The sequence below is a fragment of the Barbus barbus genome (assembly GCF_936440315.1).
Source record: "Barbus barbus genome assembly, chromosome: 25".
Taxonomy (NCBI): domain Eukaryota; kingdom Metazoa; phylum Chordata; class Actinopteri; order Cypriniformes; family Cyprinidae; genus Barbus; species Barbus barbus.
In genome coordinates this window covers 10,010,825-10,023,072 of record NC_136753.1, presented here as the reverse complement: position 1 = coordinate 10,023,072, position 12,248 = coordinate 10,010,825, and the positions used below count along the sequence as shown (strand labels likewise).

The 12,248-nt window shown below is 38.4% G+C and overlaps 1 protein-coding gene across 2 annotated transcripts in view; it reads left to right on the top strand.

The window, feature by feature from the left end:
• LOC306845194 (histone-lysine N-methyltransferase SETD5-like) overlaps positions 1–11,492 on the top strand; it is a 40,157-nt gene extending 28,665 nt beyond the window's left edge. Inside the window, exons 17-25 of one of the 2 annotated variants that reach the window (XM_079377845.1) lie at positions 3,363–3,608; positions 3,844–3,967; positions 4,058–4,320; positions 4,449–4,505; positions 5,170–5,661; positions 7,085–7,344; positions 8,079–8,224; positions 8,308–8,390; positions 8,886–11,492. In XM_079377845.1, coding sequence (XP_079233971.1) covers positions 3,363–3,608; positions 3,844–3,967; positions 4,058–4,320; positions 4,449–4,505; positions 5,170–5,661; positions 7,085–7,344; positions 8,079–8,224; positions 8,308–8,390; positions 8,886–9,425 — 2,211 coding nt within the window. In that variant the 3' untranslated portion in view covers positions 9,426–11,492. The remainder of the gene's footprint in view (positions 1–3,362; positions 3,609–3,843; positions 3,968–4,057; positions 4,321–4,448; positions 4,506–5,169; positions 5,662–7,084; positions 7,345–8,078; positions 8,225–8,307; positions 8,391–8,885) is intronic. The other variant, XM_079377846.1, reaches the window with a different exon arrangement.
• Positions 11,493–12,248: the final 756 nt, after the last annotated feature.

The following is a 12,248-nucleotide window of genomic DNA, read 5'->3' as shown; positions in this document are numbered from 1 at the left end:
TATTCAAAATAGAGATGTTTTCTAACAATATCAATCTTTACTATCACTGTTTCTATCAATTTAACAAATCCTTGCTGAATAAAAACTAATTTCTTAAAATTAAATAAGCAAATAAAAATACTGACATCAAGCTTTTGTACAGTAGTGTATATTGTTACAAAAGTTATATTTTAAATAAATGCTGTTCTTATTTAACATTTCATCTAAGAATCCTGAAAAAAGTATCAGGTTTTCAACATTGCTAATAAATCCACATTAGGGTCTGATTAGGGAGACGTACAAAATATGCAGGGCAGGGGGTCCTCCAGGACAGGTTTGGGAAGCACTGCTCTAAGCTAAATACTTGTAAGTATAAATACATATTATATTAAAGATTTGAAAACCATTTTAAAATCATCTGAATATATATATATATATCTTTTTCAATTACAAGTTGCCTATATTTAGGTAGGTCACAACTACCTGTAAGTCACACTTTTTGATGCCATTGGTAGAAGACAATCAATATTGACAGCATACAGACAAGTTGTCCGCTGGGCCTATGGTGTTCTGAGCAGCCTTTACCTGCATGTGTTTGTGTCAGACATTAGAAGACAGTTTACAGAGGAAGGAGGACTTTATAAAGGTTTTGAATGACCCCATTTTGTTGACAATCAATAAAAAAAAATAACCACAATCACAAATTGTCTTACTGTATTAAAAAATGTTTATGAAGTTTACATTAGATATCAAGCAGATCTGCATTTGGTTAATTCAATTCAGTTTTATTTCTACAGCACTAAATCAAAACTCAAAACACAACATTGCAAATGTTAACAAATTGTATATGTGTGTGTGTGTGTGTGTGTGTATATATATATATATATATATATATATATATATATATATATATATATATATATATATATATATATATATATATATATATATATATATATATATATATATATATATATATATATATATATATATATATATATATACATACTCACCTAAAGGATTATTAGGAACACCATACTAATACTGTGTTTGACCCCCTTTCGCCTTCAGAACTGCCTAAATTCTACGTGGCATTGATTCAACAAGGTGCTGAAAGCATTCTTTAGAAATGTTGGCCCATATTGATAGGATAGCATCTTGCAGTTGATGGAGATTTGTGGGATGCACATCCAGGGCACGAAGCTCCCGTTCCACCACATCCCAAAGATGCTCTATTGGGTTGAGATCTGGTGACTGTGGGGGCCATTTTAGTACAGTGAACTCATTGTCATGTTCAAGAAACCAATTTTAAATGATTCGAGCTTTGTGACATGGTGCATTATCCTGCTGGAAGTAGCCATCAGAGGATGGGTACATGGTGGTCATAAAGGGATGGACATGGTCAGAAACAATGCTCATGTAGGCCGTGGCATTTAAACGATGCCCAATTGGCACTAAGGGGCCTAAAGTGTGCCAAGAAAACATCCCCCACACCATTACACCACCACCACCAGCCTGCACAGTGGTAACAAGGCATGATGGATCCATGTTCTCATTCTGTTTACGGCAAATTCTGACTGTCTACCATCTGAATGTCTCAACAGAAATCGAGACTCATCAGACCAGGCAACATTTTTCCAGTCTTCAACCGTCCAATTTTGGTGAGCTCGTGCAAATTGTAGCCTCTTTTTCCTATTTGTAGTGGAGATGAGTGGTACCCGGTGGGGTCTTCTGCTGTTGTAGCCCATCCGCCTCAAGGTTGTGCGTGTTGTGGCTTCACAAATGCTTTGCTGCATACCTCGGTTGTTACGAGTGGTTATTTCAGTCAAAGTTGCTCTTCTATCAGCTTGAATCAGTCGGCCCATTCTCCTCTGACCTCTAGCATCAACAAGGCATTTTCGCCCACAGGACTGCCGCATACTGGATGTTTTTCCCTTTTCACACCATTCTTTGTAAACCCTAGAAATAATTGTGCGTGAAAATCCTAGTAACTGAGCAGATTGTGAAATACTCAGACCGGCCCGTCTGGCACCAACAACCATGCCACGCTCAAAATTGCTTAAATCACCTTTCTTTCCCATTCTGACATTCAGTTTGGAGTTCAGGAGATTGTCTTGACCAGGACCACACCCCTAAATATTGAAGCAACTGCCATGTGATTGGTTGATTAGATAATTGCATTAATGAGAAATTGAACAGGTGTTCCTAATAATCCTTTAGGTGAGTAGATAGATAGATAGATAGATAGATAGATAGATAGATAGATAGATAGATAGATAGATAGATAGATTCACCAAACATATACTACCGAAAGAAAAATATACCATCTGACCCATTTAAAAACAAAAGATCTTTCAGTCTGGGTATCACACTAATGTGTTGTTAAAGTGTTTTAAATCGTGAATGCTGTGTTAGATACACACCAGCAGCCTCATCTTGTTGATCCTCTGGAGGGATCTGGAAAGAGGAGCAGGTGTAGTGGAAGACAAGACGGTGCTGCATTCTCGTAGAGCCTGTGGTGACCTGCAGTATTCATCTGTCAGACGGCATATGCTGGGAGAAGCAAACACGAGTTTAGATCACATTCACTGCTGACCATGCTTTTCCACTTGGCCTCCATCACATCTGCATCTCCATTAGGAGTGGAAGCTGCAGTCCAGTAGAGGTGGTTCATAACAGCAGGCCTCCACTGCCTCAGATCTTCACACTCCCGTCTTCCAAAGCCTTATAAACACACCGCATGACAAAACCGCCTAAAACGTTATATATTCATCCGAATTGTTTTTTTTTAACCTGCAATATGCACTTTAAAATCGGCATAAAAATGGAAGTTGTCTTTTCCCCCCTGTTGTGATGTACTGTATATCCAAGTGAAGTGCGACTACCATTTTGTCCAATAGAAATTGATTGGATGGTTGGGTTGTCATTTGCTAAGTGCTGGGGTGTCATTTGAGTGGTACGTTTCTTGAAGACAGGGATTGTAGCCCAGTATTGAGCCAAGTGCATACTTCATCAGAGATATTATTGCGATGAGGAGGGCACTTTATGAAAAATGATACATAAATTAAAAATTATGTGCATGGATAAATAATTTATAATTAACACTCAAATATTCCATTTAAAAAAAATATTCCTCTTTTATTTTGTGGTGACTTTTAAGAGAATATTCATTTATACTCTTTATATTATTCTTGTCTAACACTGTAAATCTGCTTTGGCGCAATCTGTACTGTATAAATCTCATTTCTCAGAGAGATAAAGCACTATATATATATATATATATATATATATATATATATAAAATATAAGGTGACTTGACTGTGGTCGGCTATGTTTCAGAGCTGTAAATGTAGTAATGTATTATGTATTTATTCTCTTTATAGTACCTGGTGACGGAGTGGTTAAATGACAAGGTTCCAGAGCGGGTGGAGGAGTCTGTGGAACGCCCTTTACGCATCACCACTGACCCTACAGTCCTGGCCACCACCCTCAACATGCTGCCAGGACTATCTCATTCACCTCTCATCTGTACTACCCCCAAACACTATGTTCGTTTTGGTTCACCCTTTAACCCAGAAAGACGCCGGCGGCCCTGTGTGATTGACCCTGCATATGGTTCTTGCAAGAAGGTTAGAATGAGTTACTGAATTAACTTAAATACACTGCTCTACAGTGGCATTCAAATTTCCCCAGAACATTTTTTGATTTCTCTTGCGTAGATTTATTTATTGTTTTTTTAAATATATCGATTAAATTGTAGCTGAATTGCTTAAAGACTTGGTTGTTTGACCTTAAGTTTGTATTGGGGCTCATATTTGTTATTGTTGCTACATAGCATGGCTTTGTGTATGTCTGTCTGAGCAGAGGTGGATGAAACAAGCGCTGGATGAGAGCATGTTCTCTGGCCTATTGGAAGATGGAACAGAGTCCAATTCTTCCCACAAAAGTAACACCAGCAGCACTAGCAGCTCTCAACCGTTCAAACCTGGTAATGGCTCTTACAAGCCTTGAATTACAAGCCTTGATATCATAGATTTGGGGTTTTAACTAGTGTTTTTTGATGTTGCCCTTTGTTCAGAGCTGACAGGACCATTTAAGAAGAGGAAATTGAAGTGTTCACCAGAAACAGCAGCTCCACCTTCTGAACTCTTGTTACGACCATTGTCCCCCATCACCCCACCTCTGCCCTCTGAACTTCCCATGACACCCCTTCATTCGCTCATGACTCCCTGCTCGCTTTATTTAGGTGGGGAAGTGGAGAAGTTGAATGCTACCATGCTTTCTTACTCTCCTCTCACATCCCGGCCTGCCAGCCGCTGCAATACGCCTCTACAGTTTGAGGTGAACAAATGAACACACACACAAACACAAAATGGAGTTCTCTCTCGATATATAAGCAGCTTGTAGAGATTTGCTATAGCAGAAGAAATGCATAAAAGCTTTATATTTGACTTGGTTCTTTTTCATAGAACATATCTTCTCCTGAAGCCTCTCCTGTGCACAGATCAGAATCTCTGACTCCAGAAGTAAGTTTAAGATCTCATGTGAAAGTGTTATTGCTAGTTTGTCATGTACACGGCAAAAAAAGGCAATTCGTACTTAGTATTTTTGTCTTGCTTCTAGTCAAAATATCGAAAAATTCATAAATTAAGATGCATTTACTAGATAAGCAAATTGACTTGAGATATTTACCCCACTTCCCCCACTGGCAGATAATTTAACTTGTTTTAAGCAAAATAGCAGAAAATATACTTAATTTACTTGTTCCCCCCTAGAAACAAGACTAAATATCTTATGTTGTTTTGCTTGCCAAGTAAATCCATGACTAGAAACAAGACAAAAATACTAAGTAAGATAAGCCTTTTTTTGTAGTGTAGCATGGTTTGGATTGGAAGATGATGTAGTTTGACTAAAATTAAGATAACTGCTTAGTTAAATTTTGTAGATTAAAAAACAGTGTGCCAATAAGCATTTGTTAATATTATTTGATGGACCTGAGCTAACATGATTAATAAAAACTGTAACAAATGTGTTGGTCATTGTTGGGTAATATTAATAAATGTATTAACTAATCATATCGAATGTGACCTTATTGTAAAGTGCTATCCATCAAAATACTTTGAGTGTTCATCAGGAAAGTTGTTCATTCTGTTTTAATGATCACACTTTTTTCTTTTTTTTTCTGTTCAGCCCTGTTTGCGACCAGACTTCACTTCACGGGTCACTGCCTTCCCTGACTTTTCCACAAGCCGGGGAAGCCCAGCTCCTATGTCAGATGACTTCTCACTTGCTGCTCCAGACTCTCTGAATGGATCTGGTGGTGGGACTCCCCGCAGCTCAGCTGTTGTGTCCAGTCTATGTGATTCTTCCTTGGTTTCACATGCCAGTGAGGCACAGGCCAGAGAACAGGCCTTGAGGACAGAATTTAACCTCATTTACACCTGCTCTCCCCTCAATGCTAATCTACCCACTGGTCCTGTAAGTGACAGACACTTCCCACAATCAGATGGAGGCTTGTCCACGGCTGACTCCAACTTAAGCACAATGTGCAGCCAGGGGCTGCTGATGGAATCGGGGTCTAGCTCTGGCTCTCTCTCAATGTATCTGGACACACAGTTTGGAGGTGGATATTCAGAGCGCAGCACATCCCCCCACCCTAGCAATCAACCACAGAAGAAGAAGGCAAGTCCTACGGCCACATCAGTTTCTCCATTAAAGTTGTTTGTTTTTCCTTTAGTATGTGCAGGATGATGATAATGTTTCATCTAATATATAATTGTGGAAATAAAAATAATTTGTTTATTTAGTTCTTATAACGCATAGACAAAAGGGGACCATCTTGCCCCACTACAGGGGTAAGATGACCCCCATGGGTACACTTATCCTAACTGGGGCATCTTCATCCAAGGGTGTATTTTTAACTTGTCACTTCAGAATAAAACTTAATAAATCAACGTCCAACATATAATAAATTCCCACATCACTGTTATCCAATGACAATAAATTTGACTCTTATACTTCAAAACTATTCAGCTGAAATAAATATTGATGTTCAGTTTAATTATTTGTGGGGACTTCTTACTCTGTTACCCTGCCAATGTGCTTCTCCCTTAGCATCATCCCATCTTTACAAAAGTTATTAACAGAGGATATTTCTTGACTTGGTGGAATGTAAAGTAATAACTGCTGGACTATAAACTGAAGCAGCTTATTCCAAAAGAACTATTCTAAAAGCTTAGAAAAACCTAGGCGGTTTAATTCCTTTTTCTCCTATATACATTTAAATTGTGAAGGGTGGTCCTCTATCTCGCATGAAACTCTTGCTCTGTCTTTGATTTGCTCCCTGTTTCTCTCTTTCTCCTCTTCGCTCTTACAACTCTTGCAAAATCTTTCTTTCCACCCTTTTTTCAAGGTAGAGGGTCATGGTGAGTGCTGGTAGTCAGCTGGCTGGCTTGTCTGGGTACCAGGCATTAGCTGTAAGAGGCCAGTTCAAGCCAGGGCAGAACATGGTGAATATCATATGAGTGGCCTCCATCTAGAAGTGTGCATGTCCATAACATTTGCATCTCCAGATGATGTACTCCTTCCTTTGCTCCTTCCTTGAACAAATTGAGCAAAAAAAAAAAAAAAACTGCTGCAGAGCCGGTTGTATTCATTCAAAGACACCAATGCTTTCATTGCCTAATCTAAAAACAATTTTCATGGTGAATATGTCTGTATGTTTGTGTGGATTTTTCTTTGCCGTTATGAAGTTTTAAAAACTTTTCTCATGGTCTGATGGTAGTTTTGCAAGTTGTTCTAGCTGAAAGAAAACACGTTTTAAATTTTTTATTAAACAGCTTTTGATTGGGTTAATACAGGCATTTAATGTTGTTTCTCTGAATAGCAGCGTTTGGGTAATAATGCATGCTGTGTCTTTGTCATACCCATTGAAGTTATAGATGATATCATTCTGCATCGATTGATCATGCATGAGTTGCTTTGTGAACGTGAATGTTACGATGCATGCGTGTTCTAAGAAATTATACTGAAGGGCAGAACTGCATGCCTATTCGTCATCCATGTGCATCTTTTAGTCATGCTTATATACTTTCTTTCCATGTAGGTCTCTCTGCTGGAGTACAGGGAAAGAAAGAAAGGGCCACGGGACCCAGCACCTCACGTCACAAACCTCAGCTCCATTTGCCCTCGCACAGAGTCTCCAGGACAGCCGCACACGCATTTTCCTCCTCCAGTCTCTCCGCACAATTCGTTCTCTCCAGAACCCCAAGCTTTCCCACAGATAGAGGAGGTCAGTCCTCCTGGCATCAGGTCTGTAAACCACACACAGACCACAGTGCTGGGCGGACCAGAGTCCAACCACTGGTGAGGAAAGAACAGTTCTGCTCAGTGTTATTTTATTATTTTCACACTGTTGTAGTTTTTGCTATGATTTTGAATTAGTCTTTAATTTAATATTTTCATTTTATTCTAAATAAAAACATGAAAGCCCACACACACTATCCTTCAAGAAAAAAAAATCTTAAAGTCTTTATTCATAGAGGCCATAAATATAAAAAGTGCACAGTGCAAAGACAAAACCTTTTGTTGTTTTGTATTATGTACTAAGTCTTTTTGTATTTTTCTGGCCTCTAAATAAAGACTTCTGAAGAATTTTTCTTGAAGGACATTGTGTACAGGCTTTTTGTGCATTTTTACTATGATCTAACGTTTTGGGCCTACGCTCTAGAGAAATGTGATTGCATAAACCTCGGTGTTTGGTGCTGTTGTTCACATTGAAGTTTTTGTTTTTTGGTCAATTTTATGTGCATTTTTCATTTCTATTCATGTTTTTATTTTTTGTTTTATTTGTTTAATATATTTTTATTTCAGTTTCAGTTATTTATTTCTAGTTATTCAGGACTTCAGTTTTTTTTTTTTATCAAATATTTATATTTTGTTTTGTTTTATCTTTATTTCAAATAAGTTTAATAAGTTTTAGTTAACAATAATAAACCTGCTCCTGTTAAATGCTAGCTCTTCATACACATTCTCACAGATTGCTAATGAACGGTCATCATGAATGTAACCTGCTGTGACTTGCTGTGTGTGTATATCAGGATTGTCCCTACATCAGTTGAGCGGTTGAGGGAGGGACAGGGTGCTCTGGAGCGTGTTCTGAGGGGTAATCTTAACATAGAGCGTGCCCTTAAAAGAGGAGATGCCGGAATTAATGACCAAATCAGCAGTCGTGACAAGAGCTGTGGTATGATTTATTTATTTTTTTAATTTAATAACTGTCAAGTATGCTTTTAGCAGCAGAGTTTGACTAATTCTGTGTCTTGTCAGATGCTGTTGAAATGGACAGGTTTGATCTTCAAAGCTCATCTCTGGCTTCTCCCTTAAAAAGTCCTTCTCTTCACCCACATCAGGTAGAATGTTCACGATGCACAACAGAGGGAAAAAAAGATTTAACGTATTTTAGAAAATGTCATGGAATTCATACTCTACCAGTCAAAAGTTTGAAATACACATTAAATAATTAAGATTGTTTTTTTTTGTTTTGAAAGATGTCTCTTATGCTTACCAAGATCAAGCTTCTCAAGTATTCAATCAAAAAAACAAAGAAAAAACAGTAATGTCATGAAATATTATTACAATTTAAATATATACTATGTGTGTGTAATATATACAATTTATTTATTGATCTATTTAAAATGTACTTTATTCGTGAAATTGTAAAGCTGAATTTTCAGCAGCCATTTCTCCAGGCTGTAGTATCACACAGTTCTTCAGAAACATTCCAATATGCTGATCTGGTGCTCAAAAAACTATTATTATTATTATTATGAATTCTGAAAATTGTTGTCCTCTTTAATAGTTTTATGGAAACTGTAGACTAAATCTGTCTTTTAATGAACATCCAGCAGATGCTGCCTCTCCATCCAGAATCCCATCAGCATTTGGAAAGCCCAGCCTACGACCAGCAGAGCTCCTCCTCTCCATTCTGTCCGTCTGTAAGCCCCTCCCCTCCCCGCTGCAGCTCTGGGGGGCCGGGATACTATCCTTCAAAGCTGCCCACACACAGCCCGCTCACCCAAGAAAGCCCGTCCTCTTCTACAGTATCTATCTCCTCAGTGGACTCAACAATGTGTGCGCCACATCCTCACAGCAGCAGTGGAGGTGCAATGGACACCTCAAGCCTTAAAGCTAAACTTTTGGACAGCTCCCTGTCTGCTGCTCTCTCTCTCCCCACCAGAGGCCACCTTAAAATGGACAGCGCTTCAGTACCACACACACAAGGTGCTCATGGCTCCAGATTGGCTCAGTCGTCAAGAGTGCACAGCCAGAGAACAGACAGACCCAGTCAGGCTAACTCAAGACATCTCACAGCTTCTGGAGCACAGCACTATCCACAACGAAATTTACAGGGTTCAGGGGTATGGACACAGTCGGGGACCTTTTAGGACCCACAGTGTGCGTGAATATGGTTGTGTGTGTGTGTGCGTGTGCGTGCGTGCGTGTATGTGTCAGAAAGAGAAGTGACATCCTCCTCACTTTTACCTGTGGAGAAGCTATGCGTTGTTAGAAGGAATTGATGTATTGAGTTCTGTATGGATGGTCTATTTTTGTCTTTACTTTCCCCAGTTCCTTTTATCTTTTTCCAAAAACTGAATTTCTGCAGTTACTTGTAACTTAGTGTGGACTTCATAACAATCAAATCAATGGAACATTCAAGTAACTAGTTTGGAGTATATAGCCAGATTTAAATGTATTTTGAAAATTCACCCAAATGCTACAATGATGTGTTCACACTGAAATGCAAGTATTTAAGAGTAAGAGGAAAATTACTGAGTTGAGCACCAGTGGTGAAACAAAACCGGTTCTCATGTTTAAGACTTATCTAAGAGTAAAAGTGATCATGCTGATCTTAGATGAGTTTTCAACTTTCATGTCTAATGAACGATATCATGACCGTATGAAATGGCACTCTTACTTTTAAGATGCTCTGCACGCTTGACTCGGAGTGCACTCTCCTGTTTTCAGTTTTATCAGTAGTCGTCATCAGAACAGTTGTGTAGTGTGTTCATGGATGGCACGCTTGGAAAGCAAAGTGTTTTTGAATGCACATGAAAGCAATTCTTATTGAACAGTGAGTTATTTCCTCACTCTGAATCATTCCAGTGTCTAGCTGTCGTTAGGGTCCGACGGGCCTCTAGCCTCTGTTAGTGTCATAAAATCACTATTCACTTGATATATAATACTTGACAAGCAGATCTTATGGTGCTTCAGTTGGTCCAGTTGAATTGTTTATTTTGTTTCCCAGTGTGATCACGGTTGCCTCTTAAGGTAAAAACATGCAATTGTCAGTACAAACTTTGTTTTTTTTTAACTTGTTTCCAATGATTGTTAAAGACCCTCTCTGTGACTCGCAAAGCGCAGAACTTTGCCGAAAAGAATTTGCATAAATGTTTTTGTTTATGCGCCGTTAAAAATATGTGTACCCTCCCAAGCCCTTTAATCCTAAGTGTATACTTCATTTCTCTCTCTTCATTTGATTTTCTCTCCTTGACCAGTCCTTGCATTCCAGCCACCATTTTAGAAAGGAAGAGAGGAAAGAAATGCTATGGCCAAATGGTTTGATCAGTAAATAAGACAAAGCAAGTGTGCTGCTGCTGTGGTCTCTTAAATGTAAGTGTTTCCCCCCTTTTTTAATTACAAGAAGCTGCTCACAGGACACCCTTTTTAACAGAATAGGCATAGTGCTGTACCTCCCTTGAATGATACCTTTCTTAAACAGTAAGGTTACCAAGTTATGTGCCATGATGACCACAGTAGTGGGATATTTGAACCCCACCTCAAACAAAACCGATGCCCCTTGTTGCATTTAGAGAATCAAAGTTATCTGCTTGGTGGATTATTCTAGCGTGGTCCAACAATAGAAAAGATTAAGTTTTTGTTTTGGCCTAGTGTGATCTTGAAATGATGATGGGTTAATGTTGCCAGCCTTAGCTCACTGGTTTATATGAATGTCTCTTGAAAAGGAAAAAAAACACCATGTGATCTGAAATTTACCAGCACCTTAACTACATGATCATGTGTACTTGGGTGAAGTGTCATTCTGTTCTCAGAGAAATATAGTACACCAAATTTGCTGCATGATATTTCTTTTGTGTCATTGTAAGAGTCTAGGGTTGGGTTTATGGGATAAGGTTTTGGTTGAGACTCACCTCTTCTTAACTCCACAAACATTTGGCACTTTTCTAGTATCCATAGACATATTTTTTGTTGTATTTAAATTTTTTTATACCTAATTTGAACCCTTCCCCTTTTCATGACATAAGATGCATCACATTTTGCTTTTTAAGTAAAATGTTTGTGAACATTTTTAAAACTAGTTTTAGCATTTGCTGAACATTGGTTGCATGGAAAGTGAGTGATAACAATGGTTTGTTTCATTTTATAATGTAACATTTAAAAAACACACCCTATGGAGTAGTTACAAAAAAAAAAAGGTCCATGGTGGGCTTTTTAAAAAAATTGAAAAAATCGGCCTCATTGTACTCATTACCCTTTTTAAACCGGCTATTAAGATGTGAGTTTGGGCTATCCTATCACAAGTGTGCAATGCTTAATACATGTCTAAAAATTGGTCCAGAATAGTCAGTTTGTCTACTTTCTTTTGAGGGTGGTAGAAAACGCATGTGACCACATGGCAATCATAGTATAGATGCTTATGTAGTCAAATGTGTTTGGACAGCAGCCACCTACTCACTTAAAACAGAGGCAAAAACTGGTTGGTTACATGCAGATTTAACTGTTCAGTTGAAAAAAACTAGAGAAGCGTATGGCCTACATACATACACAAGACTTCACAGAAATAATTCAGTATGTTTATCATCAACATGCATTGACAGTTCATGCATATCTGAAGTTGAATACAGGTCGTTTGCTGAAATAACTGACTGAGATGCATGCTACTAACAGGTCTTGACATTTTAGATTGACCTTAACAGACACGGGTAATGCAATCTAATTCAGGATTCGTTATTGAGCTCAAATACAAAAGCTTATATACGTATTTTGATTTGCGACCTTTGGAAGGCACTGTCACAAAGCTGAAGGGATACACACAGAGCAAAGGTGGTAATGACACCTACCAAGGAGTCAAGGGCTTGTTATACCCACACTTGCAGCCTCTGCACTTGACCACTTAGTTGTCATATTTTCTGTTTGTCTTGAGTGGACGTGAAGGCCGTAAGTGTGTGTAGAACTTTGGATTACCGCAC